General features: G+C 40.1%; 1 protein-coding gene across 3 annotated transcripts in view; it reads left to right on the top strand.

Annotated features, from left to right (window-relative positions):
- The window catches only part of EPHA5 (EPH receptor A5), a 512,956-nt gene that overhangs the window by 48,787 nt on the left and 445,700 nt on the right, over window positions 1-18,469 (top strand). For all 3 annotated transcript variants that reach the window (XM_077476128.1, XM_077476127.1, XM_077476126.1), the window contains exon 2: window positions 7,732-7,796. In XM_077476128.1, coding sequence (XP_077332254.1) covers window positions 7,732-7,796 — 65 coding nt within the window. The remainder of the gene's footprint in view (window positions 1-7,731; window positions 7,797-18,469) is intronic.

Raw genomic sequence — 18,469 nt, 5'->3', positions numbered from 1 at the left:
GCGGGAATATTTATTGTGTGGAATCGAATAGTACGTGTAATCCCTTCCCTCTGGGTTAAGCAGGCGCCACGCGTCTACTAACTGCAGTGTCTGTAAAAGACGCTTGATTTTCTTCAAAATTTGGAAAGTGACACATGACCTCCCCGTGGAAGTATCCGCCAGGGGATCTAGTGGAATATTAAAATCCCCTCCTAGAATGATACAGCCCGATGCGAAGCCCTGTAATTCCCTCGTCATGCGTCTACAAAACTGGAGATGATTTGTGTTGGGGAAATAAACATTGGCTAAAGTGAGGGGCCTGTCCCTGTAGGAGCCCTTCAGGAAGATATATCGGCCCTCCGGATCCGACATCGTCTCCGATATTACAAAGGGGGCGTCTTTCCCCAGGAGGATCGAAACACCTTTCGTCTTTGACAAAGCATTCGTTGCATGAAAGGCTCTCGTGAAGAATTTATTTGTCAATCTATGCGTCTGGCGAGAAACAAAATGCGTCTCCTGTAGGAAGACACATTGTGGCCTACTCCTTTGCAGTTCTCTGAGCACTGCGGTTCTTTTTTCTGGGATGTTCAGTCCCTTCACATTGTGTGAAATTAGCGTGGGCATATGGCCCAGTGCCGCGTATGCCATCTGTTATCTATGTGACCCAAAATCCCCCCAGAGTGGACAAGACAAATTCAACCCACAATGGTATAGAGTACGAAACAATTGAAAATCGGTAGTTATACAACCCTCAATAAGGCTATTACACTTCTTGGTAATGCATACCCGTGAAAAATGTATAGAGGAAAAGAGGCGAATCAGATAGAGAGTGAAAAGAGAGAGAGTAGGGAGAAGAAAGAGAAGCAGGAGTGAAAAGGAAAAGATAGGGAAGAAAATAAAGAAAAGAGGAAAAATAAAAGAGAAAAAAAAAGGGGGGATAGAAGTAAGGTAGGGTGAGATGTAGGAGGGAAAAGATAGATAAGAACAGCCAAAAGGAGAAGACTGTCCCCAGTTAGTAAACAATGTATTATAAAACCTCTGTCAGCTGAGCCCAACTAACAGGGTGGTAAATTAGCCTCCCTAAGGATCGGAGATATATCTGGTCCAGAGAGGCTCGGTAGGAGCGAGGGTCAGACCAGATAGCGTAGTGTGCTATCCACAGGACTGACTTTAATTTGCGGCTATTATGTCAACTAAATCAAATGAAAAATATATCCAGTAAATAACCAGATAGTACAGGTACAGTAATATCAACAAAACCTGTAAATGTCAAAAAAACTTGCGCTGATATAGGGGAGAGAATCAGCCAAGTATCTATCAAATAGTAAAATAAAAAATTGTCATCAAAACCAAAGCTCTCATAAGGAGAGGCTCTACAGTGTAAGTTTAGCAGCCCAAAAAAAAAAAAAACAGGTCACTGAACACTTGGGTTTGCATTATAAGTTACCAAAAGAAAATTAATATTGTGAGTTTTCACCCGGACCTCCTAAAAAAAAAAACTAAGTCCTCTTGGTGCTACATGACCACTGCTCATAACATGAGTCCAGCAGCAGAGATGGTCTCTTCTACGGTGGCCGTCATTGCATTAACAATAGCTTGCTGAGCATATAGCCCTTGGGCCACCTCTAAACCAGTGTAAAAAAAGAAAATAAACAAGAACCGAGATAAGGGAGCCAACAACTTTGACTCTGCAGTCTCTCATTGAGGCCCCACTTCTTCCAAGGCATATGATATAGTTTCCCGAACTGAAGGAACACAAACAGAATGAACATGTTTTGCCTCCTCTTGGGCCGTCAACAAAATCTAAGGCATCGTGGCGCTACATGTCCCCTTTCCTTGCCATGGGTCCAGCTGCAGAGATGGACTGCGCTGCGGTGGCCATTATCACAGTAACAGTTGCATGCTTGATAAAGAGCACTTGGTTCACTCTCGTGGCAAATGTAAAAAAAAAAAAAAAAAAAAAACAAGAACCAAAAAGAAAGGAACCAATAACTTAAATTCTGCATAGTCTCAATGAGGTCCCATTTCCACAAAAGCATATGGCATAATTGCCCGAATTATAGTAACTTATACTGAAAGTGAAGTAGTTCCCAGGATCAGTGACGGAGCAGGAAACCTAAAAGTAAATCAGCTTGGGACCTCCTCCCTGGGCCTAGATGGTGTGGGTCTGACGTTAGGAGTTGCCAAAGAGGGGTGGCCGCCTTTGTTGTTCCTCGACCGCTTCGACAAGCGTTTCTCTGGTGTAGATAGAGGTGAGCTGGGAGGTGACCTGTTGCCCAGTGGCACTTGAAATTCTTGATACCAGTCCGGTAGGGACACCAAGTCGATATGCAGGGCATCGCAAAAATCTGGAAGATCTTGGGGGGTACGAAGAGAGATCTGCTTACCGCCATGCATGACTACCAGCGCGAAGGGGAAACGCCAAGAGTACCGGATCTCCTTTTCCCTGAGAGCATCCAGCAGGGGGCGCAGAGCTCTCCTGTTGCGTAAAGTGATTTGGGACAAGTCTTGAAAGAGCATAATGGAGGCGCCGTTAAAAATTATGCGATCATTCCTCCTGGCGCTTCTCATTATATCCTCCTTGAGGGGAAAACTCTGGAGACAACATATAATGTCCCTGGGTGGAGCTAAATCCGGCCCTTTCATCCTAAGCGCTCTGTGCGCACGAACAAATTCTATTGCAGTGTCCTCCTGCCGATCTAATAGGCTATTAAAGAGTCTCTGCAACGCTGGGACAATCTGTTCTGGTTCTACCGATTCGGGTATCCCCCGTACCCTAATGTTGTTCCTCCTCCCCCGGTTGTCCAAATCTTCTAAATGGCGGTTCATTTCAATGAAGTGGGATGAGTGTGCCTCTGCTACGGATTCCAAGGCCCGTAACTCCCTGTCTCTACGCTTCCCTGCTGCCTCTACTGTAGAGATCTTTTCTGTAAGGACAAGCAGGTTGGATTTTAAGTCCGTTATGGCAGCCGAGAATGTGGACTTGATGTCCGCTGCGAAGCCAGACATATGTTCATATGTGAGGGGTTTGGCGGTGTTTGAGAGGCCCCTACCTGCATCCTCTGCAGCGGATTGGGAGTCCTCACTGAAGTCTTCCTCTTCGCCATGCTCCGGCGTCATCTTGTCCGGCCTGCTCTGTCTCTGCACAGACTGAGAACGGAACATTTCATTGATGTTCCGCACGGTACCACTGGACAGATTCCTCCGGGCACTGGAGTGAGGTGTGAGCTGGGTTTTCCGACCCATGACGGGCTGCTAGCGCTGGACAATATGTGCTCTTGCCGATTCTCTCCCCGGAGCTCAGCTAGTGCGCCGCCATCCTCGCCGCTGGCCAAGCCACGCCCCATACTTTTTTTTTTTTATTGGTCTTATGTAAAATTATAGTTTTCTGAGATACTGAATTTTGGGTTTTCAGTAGCTGTAAGCCACAATCATCAAAATTAAAAGAAAGAAATGCTTGAAATGTATCACTCTGTGTGTAACACATCTATAGAAACTATATGCATTTACCTTTTTGAATTGAACTACTGAAATTAACGTTTTTATGATATTCTAATTTTATGAGATGCACCTATGTATAAATATAAATATATATATATATATATATATATATATATATATATATATATATATATATATATATATATATATATATATACACACTATATACCATGTGTTTATTTGAAAGATAATGTTAAAGATAATGTGATACTAACTGAATGCAGTACATCATTCTTAAGTAGTGGTTGATTCTCATATTGGCTTGTTTAATAACATAATACAAAAGCAGTGATGTGTAGTAGCCCATGGCTGACAATCTAATTTCAGCTTGAAGAACTATAATATAGGTTGGTTATGGTAGATTTATTAAGTGAAAAGTGAGTATGTATGTAAACATATTCTTCTGTGTTTCTGTGTTTATTTAAGTCAAAATGGTCTTATCTTTACACAGTAAATCTCAGTTTAGCTATTTAAGACTTTATTTTCTGAATAATCATTATTATTTTTTATTCATAAGCTTGTCTTGCTCTCCAGTTTAATCCATTCAAATTGAAATACAGATGTCTTTTTTGTTTTAATTTGCAGAGCTATAAAGGAATCACGTACTGTAATCGGCACTGCATTCATTGACCCCTTCACTCCCATTGAGGCTACTTAATAGACAGGGTCAAGGAACTTGCAGGCTTTAATCCTCTCATGTCCTTTCTCATCTTTTTTGTGAGCTACGAGAAAGGAGAAAATAATCAATCAGAAGATTTTTTTCTGGCACAGCAAATCTAGGCTTTACAGCTCTGTACTTTATTTTTCTTCATATCGTTAAACATTGTTAGCTACACTATTACCTTTGTAACTAGACAGAACAAAGAGCAGTGAAATGCAAATGTGGGTAGAGGCCAGTCAGATTGAATTTTTCACAACTTAAAGTCAAACTCTACATAAGAACCATAGCAGGTTAAAAGCAGTAAACATACCTAAGCTTTAGCTTCAAATCTTCATTCGTGCAGGCTTTATTTAGCATTTTAAAGTTAGTTGCTTACATGGTTGTATTAGTACAGCAGTATCTCTAGGGTACTATAGATGTACGTGTTTCATTTCAGACCCTGGAGCTGCAGTTGAGCCTCTGTCCTCCTGGCCAATCACAAAATTAAGCCTTTGTTTTTTGAATGGCCACCAGGAGAGGGGATGAGAGACATGGCCGCAGAGCTGGATATCAAACCTGCAGTGCTTACATCCATGATGGCCTAGAAGTACAGTGGAAGCTGTACTAAGAGGACATGATAATAAACAGTTTTTTAGCAAACAGTTTACAGGTGAGGTTAAAGCCTCATACACACTGCTAGTTTTTTGTTTCATTCAACCTAGTAGGTTGAATGAAAAAAAAATGACAGCTCAAGTCGGAGCCGCTTTACTAACTATGCAATGTTAGAACAGTGATCTCCCCTGCTGTGCTATTGTGTTCTGATGGGGGGACAGCCCCCAGCCAGAACACACTAGGAACTGGATGATAGACCTTTTTTGGTCATGACCCTTCAACAGAAGTCAGCTTCTGTGGGACTACCTGCCGTACACAAAGACCAAATATCAGCTGATTTCTATTGAATCGGCCGATACCGCCGATACCACCCGACATTTGGCTCATGTGTACTAGGCTTAAGATATCTTTACTGCTCTCAACCTGGAAAGGTTCTTATCTACGGAGTTGGGCTTTGAGGTTAAATGTATAGACATTACTGGAAGTGACAGCAGAGGAGGCTAGGTGGAAGCAACCAGGAGACACTGATATCCATATAAAGCTTGGCTATTATCAGGAACAGGAGATGACCAGTGTGGAGCATCAGCATACAGCAGCCAGTACATTAATGGGATACATCTGAATGACCCTGACCATCTGCTGTTCACTACTTTAGGCTTAATTTTTAAGCCCTTAAGATGAGGGTACACCCGTTGGGGGAAAAGTGCACATTGCATGAAGATCACTTTATTAATTTCATGGACTCTGTTGTTCATTTCTCATTTCATGGACTTTGTTGAATTATTTTAACCTCCCTGGCGGTATGATTAGTTCGGATTTTAGGTGCTGAAAGCGGTACAATTATTAAGCATGGAAATTTGGCGTTTTATATTGTAGGCCTGCAATTCTTAGGAATAACTCTCTTAAATCTGTTCAAACCAGAGTCTAGCAGACATCCCGGGTATGATAAAGTTTATAATATAATAAATAATAATAATAATAATAATAATAATAATAATAAATAATAATAAAAATTATTCAATACTGTAATCAAATCCAAAAACACAGAAATTTGCTAATTTGTAGAATTGTCACTGTCATTAGATTTAGTGTTTGATGACAAATTTCCCCACAAATCGCTATCACTCGATTCTGCAAGAAATTATAATTTGTTATCACTGTTTTCCAGTTGGTCTAAAATTACTTTTGACATAAGGGGATGGTTTTTGGTTGCTATGGACAATCTCCAAATTCCAGGCAGAAAAAACTGTATTTACAATATAAAAGTGCATGCAGGGCACTGGACAGACCACTAGGGACAAAGGGGGTGTGTAATTTTTTTATACAGTACTGTAATCTACAGTACTATGTGTGTTTTGTGTGTTTTTACTTTTTTGAATTTGGCGCCGATCTCTGCTCCAGTGCGCTGTAACGTCGCAGGGAACGGAGCTCGGCGGCACTCGGGCACTGTGTGAATCGAGCGGAGGAGCTCGCACACACAACGCGGAGGACATCGCTGGATCTAGGGGACAAGGCAAGTAACTTCTCCCTGTATCCTCCTTGTATCCAGCGATGCAATCCCGAGTCTCGGGGTTACTGCTCGTGGTACTGAAATCCCAGCCCGAGCCAGACTCGGGATCACCGCTAGGGAGGTTAATCACTTTGGATTGTGTGTGATTCACGGAGCACAAGCACTTTATTTTATATATATATCTATAATATAGATATATATATTTTTTATTCACTTCATAATATGCATTATATTAGATTATAGTACAGATTTTATGCATTAATGGTCAGTAGCAGCGCGACACTATATATATATATATATATATATATATATATATATATATATATATATATATATATATTACAGTTTTTTCACATTGTGGGAAAGTGTGGGAAGAGCAAGCTGCTGTGTTTAGCTTTTTGGTTTTTAGTTCTATAGTTCTATTTCACGGTAGTTTACAGATTTTGCAGCTCAGAAGGCTTTACCCATTAAATGTATATTGGCACATATTCAAGTCTGCATGTGCACAGGCATCATATGGAAGGTCAGAAAGATATAGGCTTCTAAATGCTGCTTTAAGGGTTTATTTAATACTTTGAGCAGTGTATTTGTGGTATACATAGTTGCAGCATGCAGAGAGACTGTTCTAACTACCCTTGTTACATGGGTACACCATAGGTCCAATGATTCTATGGTTCAACAAAAGTAGTGTGAGAAAAATTTGTCTTTGCACCAGCCTTTCTCAACTTTTTTTTTTTAACATAAACCCTTTAAAAAACTTTTCATCTCTATTTCATGGCACGTTAGCATTAACAGCAAGTTAATATATAAGACTAGATACAAGAATAAGGAATGTGGCATACTTGAAGTGTTCAAATACCAAAAGCTACTATATACAAAAAAAAAATAGTAGTAATAATAATGATAAAATAAAACTAATAATAACTATGCCCAAAATATAAATGGGGTTCCCCTTTAAATCCATACCAGGTGACAGGGCTCGCAAGGTGTCAATCTTGCCGATGGAGGTGGCAACATTGACTTCCTTCGCTAGTTCCTTCTACCTGGAGCCACGTTCAAAATGACCTGACTTTTCTCCGTGTGTGAGCAAGTCCGTTCATTTCAAAAGTCCGGCAGACTAGCACACAGATGGGCGGATTTGAGTCAAAACTTCTTTCAAAGTCCGCCGAACACACACGGGCGGATTGTAATCCGATCGTGTGTATGCGGCATAAGTGTTACTTAACTGCAGTAGAGAAAAATCAGGTTTCCTGCCCCTCCAGACAGTGGATTACCAAAGCTGTGTAAATCTTAGACTGGGGTAAAACAGCCTCCTATATACAGTATGTGTTTTATCTTTCTATGTTGCTCTTTACCTTCAGTTTTGCTTTTAATATTTCAAGCTTGTATTGTGCTTTAGGAGTGCAGCTATACTTTAAGACATAGCATTTATGCTTATTACATCATTTTTATGGACAGTTTATTTATGTATTTATTTTTTTATTTACAGTGAACTTATTGGATTCACGGTCCGTGATGGGTGATCTTGGATGGATAGCATATCCAAAAAATGGGGTAAGGTTTATACATTATGAATAAAATTGTTTGCTAATAAAAATGTTTAAAATAAAAGTACTTATTACATTTTTATCAAGAAGTTACAAAAAGCCTCATGCCCACAGGCAGAAAAGATGGAGATGTCTGGATTTTTTTTATGCCTCTAAAGGCAGTTCAGTGTTAGTCTATGTGACCATGCACTTCAGCTTTTTACATCAGTATTGTAAGAGTAGCGTTTAGAGGCATTAAAAAAAAGCATCACAGCTGCACTAAGGCCGCGTACACACGCGGGGACTGTTCGCTCAACTTTGTCCGTCAAACAGTTTCAGCAAACAGTCCGCTCAAAATTAGCATGGACGGACTTGCCCACACACGACGAACGAACAGTTTGCTGAAACCGTGCGCGATGACGTGAACGGCACGTACGACGGGACGGAAAATACAACGTCCTATACACTGCATTACAACTTTCGGCGTGTAAATCCTTTCTGAGCATGCGCGGAACTTAGTTTGACGAACAAGCCTACAAACGAGGGGACTGTTCGCTGAAACCAAGTTTCAGCGGACAGTTTTTCGGAAATTCCGAAAAACCTTGTTCAGCAAACTGTTCGCTGAAACTGTCCGCTGAAAGCCCACACACGGGCGGACTGTCCGCCGAAACACTGTTCAGCGGACAAAGTTGGGCGAACAGTCCCCGCGTGTGTACGCGGCCTTAGAGAGGAGCTTAAATTACACATGTAAACCCGCGTATGAAAATAAATGTATTCCATTTGGCAGAATAAATTAATATTCTGGCCAGTAGAATGCATTTACACTCAAGGCACGTACATACACATACAAAAAAAAAATAAAACGGGAAAAATATAAAAAAAAAGCTCTAAATGTCACAACCAATAAGGTGTCAAAATCATTAAGCCCTGTGTTGAACTGTTGAATTTCTTGAACCTTATCGTGTTAAAGAGGAACTGCAGTCTTTGCCATTCTGATGCTTCCCTCCAACCACTTTTCATATTATTTTATATATACTGTGATTCTGTACTTGCCAGATATGCTGCAGGAATCTCCCTCCACTTAGCCTGGCTGCAACCATTTTAACTGTGGGCAGCTGAAGCAGCTGCCTGTTCACTTCCTGTATTTACACAGACACACAGAGGCACACCTCCAGCTCTACAGCTCTCATTGGCCCTCTTATAACTAACCCCCCCCCCCCACCTTAATGGCAAACTCTCACCGGAGTGAAAGAGAGAGCTGTGCATGATGTCATAAGCCTAGGCTAATGACCAGACAAGAAAGAGGAAGTGGGCTGTATAAGGTATTTACTGGCAGAAAAAAATGTTTTACTATCCAAAGTTAAAACAACAAAGGCAGAAGATTTAATAGATGGGAAGTTAAAAAAATGACTGAAGGTCCCCTTTAATACATTTCTTTTAATAGAGTAGGGAAGAGCTAAAGTATATCTAAATTCTTCCAAACAATGTAACAAATGCCTTCCTATATAAAGGAGATGAGGAGTGGACAAGGGGCTAGTAGTTCCAACCAGGAGAGCAACCTAGTTACAACCATGGCTTCTTTCACAAATACAGTGAGTGCCTTAGGGCAGGAAGTGTGGGGAAAAACATTTAAAAAAAATGTAGAAAAGAAAATTATCGCAACCAATGCATCTAAGGACTAATAAGCTGCAGTATATTCACATTTGTTTTTGGGTTTCGATTTTCTTAATGCTGTTTTGTCAACTTTTTGTCCAAAAATACAGCAGGAAGTGAAGATGACTTCAGCATAAGAGAAGTGATCTTTTAGAGCAACTTTTCTCAACCTTTTCAACACAGAGGAACCCTTGATATACCTTTCTGGTCTTACGGAACCCCTGCTAAAAATGACTATATCTACAACTCATGATACATTAGTGTGATGGTCAGTGGGAAGAATTCTCCTTACACTTGTGTACACTGGGAAGAATTACCCACTTACAAATAGCTAAAAAGATCAATGATGGCAGTGGGAACTTATCCGAGTGACAGAAATTGCTCATTACTCAAGGAACCCCTAGCAATCACTGGATGAACCCTGGTTAAAGCGGGAGTAAACCCAGTTTCAAAAAACACTTGCACAAACCCTGGCATGCCGGAAATGCTAACTTTCACATTGGTTGTGCTCTCAACCAAACTTTCAAACCATTCAATGGCTGGTTTCCTAACTGATCACAGGTGCAGCATTATGGCAGTTGAAGAATCATTAGAGGCCAAGATGGCAGCTTCCTTGACTGAAAACGATAGAAGGGTTTACTACCACTTTAAGAAACCCTGTTTTGGAGAGTTGTCAAATGTTAGGACAAATAGAGAAAGTAAATCCCTAATGGAAACACAACAATAAAGCACAACAGAGGTTCCAAACCTTCTCCACACAATCTAAAAACAAACAACCAGCCAATCAAAAAAAAAAATATATATATATATATTAGATGCAATCTGAGAAGCTATATTATGCAGAGTACATTTTTCCTGCCACAACTCAGCCCAAAAGGCTAAATCTTTTTTTTTACAACTTCTCAGCATGATGTTGGTAGGATATTTTCAGTTAAGCACACATGTATAATATATATTTTATATACAATAGTATAATATAATAATAATTAACAGTGGTTTATTTATTCTTTCCGTTCAATATTATGCCTCATACACACGATCGGACCTCCATCAGACTTTTCCGTGGATTTTTGTCTGAATGGACGTTGGCCGTGAACTTGTTCTGCATACACACTGCAAAACATTTTCAGCCAACTTTCACCAAATCACGTGGTTTTTCATCTCTTTACCGCCGCCCTTTGGGCAACTTCTGCTATTGTTGGCTGATGTTTAGCATTGGTTCTGAGCATGTGTGTTTATTCTTTGGACTTTAGTCCAATGGACTTGTGTACACAGGATCGGATTATCCTCCAAAAGACATTTGTTGTCAAAAAGTTTGAGAGCATGCACAGAGAACATTTCTCCATTGAAAAAGCAATAACATTTTTCCGATGGAGCATACAGACGGTTGGATTGTCCAATAAAACAGGTCCGTCGGACCGTTGTTGTCAAAAAGTCAGATCGTGTGTATGGGCCTTTGTTCTGATATTTCTGTAATAGACCATTACAAAATGTAATTCCTCCATGAGGTAATGATTACTTAGCAAAATTAATGTTTTCCTAGCTAAGCGAACAAACTAAAGTTTTTTCAGTCCTCCAATCACGTGCAAGCAAAAATCCCGTCTTTTTTTTTTTTTGAAATTGCATGTAATTGGATAGTCAGAGTGAACACAGGCTTCGCCTCATATATGCTGTTTCCATAGGCATCACAAATATAAGTAGAATCATGGAGGGGGCCTTCTTCCAAGGTGCCAAATATTTGCAAACCAATGTTTGTGCCTAGTGCGCTCTCAGTGCACAGACCAAGCTGTCACCAACAGACCTTGGTCTCATTTTAACAATTAGGAGCCAGAAGGATTGGCTTTCAATCACAATTGCTGTAATAGCTTGTGATTGGCTGTCAAAGTGATCCCTCACTAAAACATGGTCCTGTACTCTCTTCAGGAATTGAGAAAAAACAATATTGTATCTTTTTCTTATAGTCATAAGAAAAAAAATTACAATAAATAGATTGGTTAGGGCTTGATCTAGGTTAGTGTCAGGGTCAATCGGCTGGGGTCAACGGTTGTTGACGGTTGTTGAGGAAAAAATCTTTGCATAGTGTCACTGTGTTTTTGGTAAAATAGGAAACAAAAATATATTTAATATATATTAATATTTTTGGCCCAAACAACATATGATATACACGTATCAGGGATTGTCCTGAATGTCAGAGGTAGGAGAAAGTTATTTTGGGATGGGTCATAGTCATGGCAAGAAATATACAGCTTAAAGTTTAAAAAAACATTTTTTTTGCTATTTTGGGCTAATGTTTCTTTGATAATTAAAGAAATCAGGAGATATTCATTAACATTTACCACCAAATGAAGTCCCAATTTATCCTGGAAAAAAAAACCATCTGTGTAATTCACCAGTTTTACTAATTCACATATATGAGAATCAAATGCGTTTTGAACCCCATCCGATTTGCATGACATGTAAAACCATCTTTCTATGGAGCCGGGGGGGGGGGGGGTGGGATGAGCGAGCCCCCCCCGAACCATACAAGGCCAAATGCCCTCAACAGGTTGATAGGGACAAGGGCCTCTTCCCCACAACCCTGGCCATTGGTTGTGGAGGTCTGCGGGCAAGGGGCTTATCTGAATTTGGAAGACCCCCCCAAGATTGGGGTACATTATTCCTCTACTCATTCACCCAAAAAAGTGTCAAAAAGAAATAAAAACACAGAGACAGTTTTTGACAATTCCTTTACAAAAAAATGTTGTAATTGACACTGAATCTACACCGAGGGACATTGTTTTTGTTTTAACCACTTCAGCCCTGGAGCATTTGGCTGGCCAAAGCACTTTTTGCGATGCGGCACTGCGTCACTTTAACTGACAATTGCGCGGTCGTGCGACGTGGCTCCCAAACAAAATTGATGTCCTTTTTTCCCCACAAATAGAGATTTACGTTGGTGGTGTTTAATCACCTCTGTGGTTTTTATTTTTTGCGCTATAAGCAAAAAAATAGCATCAATTTTGAAAAAAATGCATTATTTTTTACTTTTTGCTATAATAAATATCCCCCAAAAATATATAAAAAAAAGTTTTCCTCAGTTTAGGCTGATACATATTCTTCTACATATTTTTGGTAAAAAAATTGCAATAAACGTTTATTAATTGGTTTGCGCAAAAGTTATAACATCTACAAAATAGGGGATAGTTTTATGGCATTTTTATAATTTTTTTTACTAGTAATGGCGGTGATCAGCGTTTTTATCGTGACTGCAACATTATGGCGGACACATCAGACTATTTTGGGAGCATTCAATTTATACAGCGATCCGTGCGATTAAAAATGCACTGATTACTGTGTAAATGTGACTGATAGTGAAGGGGTTAACCAAGAGGGGGCGCTGCAGGGGTTAAGCGTGTCCTAGGAAGTGATTCTAACTGGGGGGGGGCTGTCTGTGACACGACACTGATCACCGTTCCCGATTACAGGGAACAGTGATCAGTGTCCTGTCACTAGGCAGAATGGGGAAATACTTGTTTACATCAGCATTTCCCCGTTCTTCCTCTCCGTGAGACGATCCAGGGTCGGACTTACGTGGCTTGTGGCGGGCCTGCTATCCAAGCCTTGCAAGATCACGTACAATAACGTGATTTCACACAGCGAAGCCAACCTGCCGCAGTAAAACTGCGGCGGCTGGTCCACAAGCTGTTAATAAAGTAATTGTCAAAAACTGTCACTGTGTTTTTATTTGTTTTTGACCTTTTTTTTGGGAATGAGTAGGGGTACAAAGTACCCCTACTCCCTCACATGGTGGGGGTGGTATCTTCCCGATTCCAATAAGCCCTCCACCCGCAGACCGCCACAACCACCGGCCAGGGTTGTGGAGTAAAGGTCTTTGTCCCCATCAACATGGGAACAAGGTGCTTTGGAGTGCAGGCAGAACCTGAACAGTTGCTTTGGAAATTTGCAGTGAAAACTGAGGGAAAATTGTCATCAGACAGGTGTGAACCTAGCCTAACACATGTCAAAAATCTAAGATTTGTTTTACCTTCAAGCATTAAGGGTTAATAAGCTAAGTCGACTTCTCTAAGGCCGCGTACACACGCGGGGACTGTTCGGCCAACTTTGTCCGCTGAACAGTGTTTCGGCGGACAGTCCGCCCGTGTGTGGGCGTTCAGCGGACAGTTTCAGCGAACAGTCCGCTGAACAAGGTTTTTCGGAATTTCCGAAAAACTGTCCGCTGAAACCTTGTTTCAGCGAACAGTTCCCTCGTGTGTAGGCTTGTTCGACAAACTAAGTTCCGCGCATGCTCAGAAAGGCTTTACACGCCGAAAGTTATAATGCAGTGTATAGGACGTCGTATTTTTCGTCCCGTCGTACGTGCCGTTCACGTCATCGCGCACGGTTTCAGCAAACTGTTCGTACGTCGTGTGTGGCCATGTCCGTCCATGCTAATTTTGAGCGGACTGTTTGCCGAAACTGTTTGACGGACAAAGTTGGGCGAACAGTCCCCGCGTGTGTACGCGGCCTAAGTAAATAGCCTTTTCCAATTTTGTCCTTAATCATTTACTGGGGTACTCTTATCTGACAAGACAAATTTTACTACTAAGATGAGAAAGAGAGAGGAACACTTGCGCTCTGCGTGGAAGCAGTTGTCTCCCTACAGAGGTCAATGCACCTTTTGATGAGACAGACTAGTGTTCTTCAATCGGCAAAGCTGATGCTTCCTTATAATTGAAGACCTCCATCTTTGTCAACAGGGGGCATGTCGGACCTGTGCAGAGAGACCAATGCTTCCACAAAGAGTCATTCTCTGCATCATTGTAGCAGGGCACAGGGTTTTCTACTTAGAATGTGGTTGATGTTTAAAGAAAACCAACTAAGACTTTGCACACCTTTTGTTTTAATGCACCTGAAATATATTGTGTTTTTTTAAAAGTTCAGTTACACTTAAAGTCGTTTTGCAAACCTCACATGTGAAATATGAAAAAAAAAAATACCTTCCATACTGTGTAATTATCTCTCTCCAAAGCTCTTAGTGCCATTTTTCTGTGCTGCCTTGTTCTTCTGTTATCAGCATGAATCACTTTTGGTAGCTTTTCCTGACACCAAGAGTTAAAAAGGTGACTGGGAGGGAGCTGCAGCACATAGCCTGTGACTTATCCACTGCTAGTACTAGGAAGAGTACCAGTCGTGTGTACGCGGCATAATGCTTGTCACTTCACTGGGTGCATGTACACGTTTACAACCACTTTAAACGCAGGCTTGGATTTGTGAAAAAGTCCCATATGCTTTGGTTTTAAAATGTTTATTCATTTTATATTTGTTTTATTATGCATGTTCGTTTCATGCAAGGTGCATAGAACTGTACATGTTACATACAAAAATTGGTTCATGAGATGGATCAGTACAAATGTTTCCATGTCCTTCTCGGCGACAAATATGCTTTATATCTTGCTTTCCGTGTTTACATGTTTAGGCCTCAGGGTGAAGGGCGTTTTTCATCCACAGTTTATGTACACGTATTCAGTAAAGCAGAACAGCAAAGCTGTTATTACCAAATATTATTTCGCACACATGGGTTCACAGTACATATGAAATCCATATTTGTTTGCTTTGCACAAGATTTGGCTGCAGTGTTATTGCAACCTCTGATGGGTTATTTGGTTTTACAGCTGCCAATGGTTCTGTTATGTGGTATAACTCCAATTTTTAATTAAGTCATCTGGAATAATGGAGCTATCAAGCAGCTTCCGCCTTTCCAAATCTCTTTGACACTACTGTGGGTGCAGAACGTTACACCCATGTGTGTAAACCGATTTAATCATTTTACAGCCAGCTCCCACCCTTATGACCCATTTGCTTTGCTTATCATGCTGATTTTATTTCCCACTATTTACATTTCCGAAAAGTACAATTGCTTCCTTTAAGAAAATACACATCTGCTTACTGTAGGCAGTCGGATTCCTTTGACGGATTCATGGAGTTTTATGCACAGTATGGAAGATAACTTTTTTTTTTTTAGTCCACAGAGAGTACGGAGTATGCGGTGGGCATGCTGCATAAAGTGTTCTGTTTCAAACAGCATTATAAACATTCCTTTCATCACCAGTGCAAAACGGTTCTGCCAGAGCAATCCTAACTGGATAAATTAAACGACACAATTTAAAAAAGATATAAAGAGATAGCAGACAAACACTTTTTCAGAATGGTGCGCTATTGGCATAATGTCAGCAATAGCAGGGGGCATTTGATCTGGAAGATGAATAAATGACCAAGGGGTGATCCATTTCATCTTTAAACTGTATTATACTGCTTGGAGATGTTCTAATCTATCCGTGGAAAAAAATAGATAAAAAAATGTTAGATTTATCACAAAATGTGCATGCTGCGTGTCAACGTAGTAGTGGCGGGTTTAATACTACAGATTAGATGTAGACCTAGCATCCACTTTCTAACCTGCCTCACACCTAGAATTGATTTACTTGCTCATGGCACAACAATACCTATTTACTTTTTAAAGACTGAAACAGTTAAAGTGTTTGTAAAGGCTTGTTTTTTTTTCCTTATAAAAATAATAAGCATGTTATACTTACCTACTTTGTTGCAGTGGATTTGCACAGAGCAGCCCAGATCCTCCTCTTCTCAGGTCCCTCTTCTGTGATCCTGACCCCTACTGCCCTGTACACACGGTCAGACCTTCTGACGGAAAATGCGCGAAAATGCGCGAAAATATAGCAGTGATTACTGTATAAATGACAATGGTCCCAAAAATGTGTCAAAAATGTCCGATGGGTCCCCCACAATGTCTCAGTCACAATAAAAATCGCAGATCGCCGCCATTACTAGTAAAAAAAAAATAATAAAAAATTATTAATAAAAATGCTATAAAACTATCCCTATTTTGTAAACGCTATAACTTTTGCGCAAACCAATCAATAATCGCTTATTGCAATTTTTTTTACCCAAAATATGTAGAAGAATACGTATCGGCCTAAACTGAGGGAAAAAATTTTTTTTTATATATTTTTGGGGGATATTTATTATTACAAAAAGTAAAAAATAATGCGTTTTTTTCAAAATTATCGCTCTATTTTTGTTTATAGCGCAAAAAATAAAAACCGCAGGGGTGATCAAATACCACCAAAAGAAAGCTCTATTTGTGGGAAAAAAAGGACGTTAATTTTGTTTGGGAGCCACGTCGCACGACCGCGCAATTGTCAGTTAAAGCGACGCAGTGCCGAATCGCTTTGGATCAACATAACAGCCAAGAAATTAGCATTTTAAAATTGTTCATAATGCCAGCCTTCATAGGTTGTCAGTAGGGATGGGCTGAACACCCCCCCCCCCCCCCGGTTCGGTTCGCACCAGAACATACCGAACAGGCAAAAAATTTTCCAGAACACATAACCACCATTAAAGTCTATAGGACACGAACATGAATAATCAAAAGTGCTCATTTTAAAGGCTTATAGGCTTATATGTTTGGGGACCTGGATCCTGCCCCAGGAGACATGTATCAATGCCAAAAAAGTTTTAAAAAATGGCTGTTTTTTCAGGAGCAGTGATTTTAATAATGCTTAAAGTGAAACAATAAAAGTGAAATATTCCTTTAAATTTTGTACTTGGGGGGGTGTCTATAGTATGTCTGTAAAGTGGCACATTTTGCCCGTGTTTAGAACATTCCCTGCACAGATTGACATTTCTAAAGGAAAAAAGTAATTTAAAAGCACTCGCGGCTATAATGAATTGTCGGTCCTGGCAATACAGATAAAAGTCATTGAAAAAAATGGCATGGGATCCCCCTAGTCCATTACCAGGCCCTTTGGGTCTGGAATGAATATAAAGGGGAACCTCGAACCAAAACTTTTTTTTTAAATTGCATGGGGTTCCCCCCAAATTCCATACGAAATTTAAAGGAATATTTCACTTTTTTTGTTATACTTTAAGCATCATTAAAACTGCTGCTCCCGAAAAAACGGCTGTTTTTAAAACTTTTTTTGCATTTATACATGTCCCCTGGGGCAGGACCCGGGTCCCCAAACACTTTTTATGACAATAACTTGCATATAAGCCTTTAAAATAAACACTATTGATTTTTCATGTTAATGTCCCATAGACTTTAACAGTGTTCCAGCGGCTTTCGAATTTGCCCCGAACACCGCATATTGTTCGGTGTTCTACAGAACATCCGAACAACCTAGTTCTCAGTAGAGATTTTTTTTAAGGAATAATAATATGTTATTTATGATTGCTTCTAGCACCAGTATATTACTGTAAGAACAAAAAGATATGTTATAATAGGATGTAATTTACATGTTTTTTTTAGACAATTTATGCTCTTTCTTGCTCTTTTTTTTTTTTAATGCTATTTTCTAGTGTATCGTTCTCTAGAGGTTAAAAATGAGTGCAGTCTAGATTAGTCAGCATGCTTCATGAGCACAGTAATGTGTTTCTGTGCTGCCCTAACTGTAGCTTGCTATTTAGAAGAGCTGGCATAGCTGCTTAGCCAGTGCAGTGCAGGCTTTATGGAACAAGGGCCCCTAGGGAGAACAAGAGAAATGAAAGCAAAAAGAGGATTTTTTTGGCACACCAGAGTCATGTTGCATCCCTGTCATGGTAAATGGCATATCCAGGGCACCAGAACTGCAAAAATGTGGCATTGGGCTCACAGAATTAGGAAAACTGAAAAAAGAATCAGGCTACATTATATTTATTTAAACAAATGCTACGAGTTAAGCCATGATATAGCTTTTATCTGTATAATGAAAGATCCACAATAATGTTACACATATGTCCACTGTAGAGCTGATTCACAATGTATGGAATAAAATATGGCATTAACATTAGCATTACTATAAGCAAAATTATGTTTTAGTTATCAGCGGTTTGCAATGCAATGTGATAACAGGTCAGGTTATTGTGAGTGGGCTAAACAAAATATCTTTATTAAAATATTGTAAAATACAGTATAATTTTCTTAAAGGTCCACTCAAACATGATATTCCAGTTCTAGATAGAGCCTACGTCAGCCTCTGACATGTTATGTAGATTCTCAGACAGCGGGACCTC

Source organism: Lithobates pipiens, unplaced genomic scaffold (assembly GCF_037356315.1).
Source record: "Lithobates pipiens isolate NorthernLeopardFrog02 unplaced genomic scaffold, aLitPip1_a1.2 Scaffold_13, whole genome shotgun sequence".
In the NCBI taxonomy this organism is placed as follows: Eukaryota; Metazoa; Chordata; class Amphibia; order Anura; family Ranidae; genus Lithobates; species Lithobates pipiens.
The sequence above is the reverse complement of the archived record's forward strand: the minus strand, read 5'-3'. Positions and strand labels throughout refer to the sequence as shown.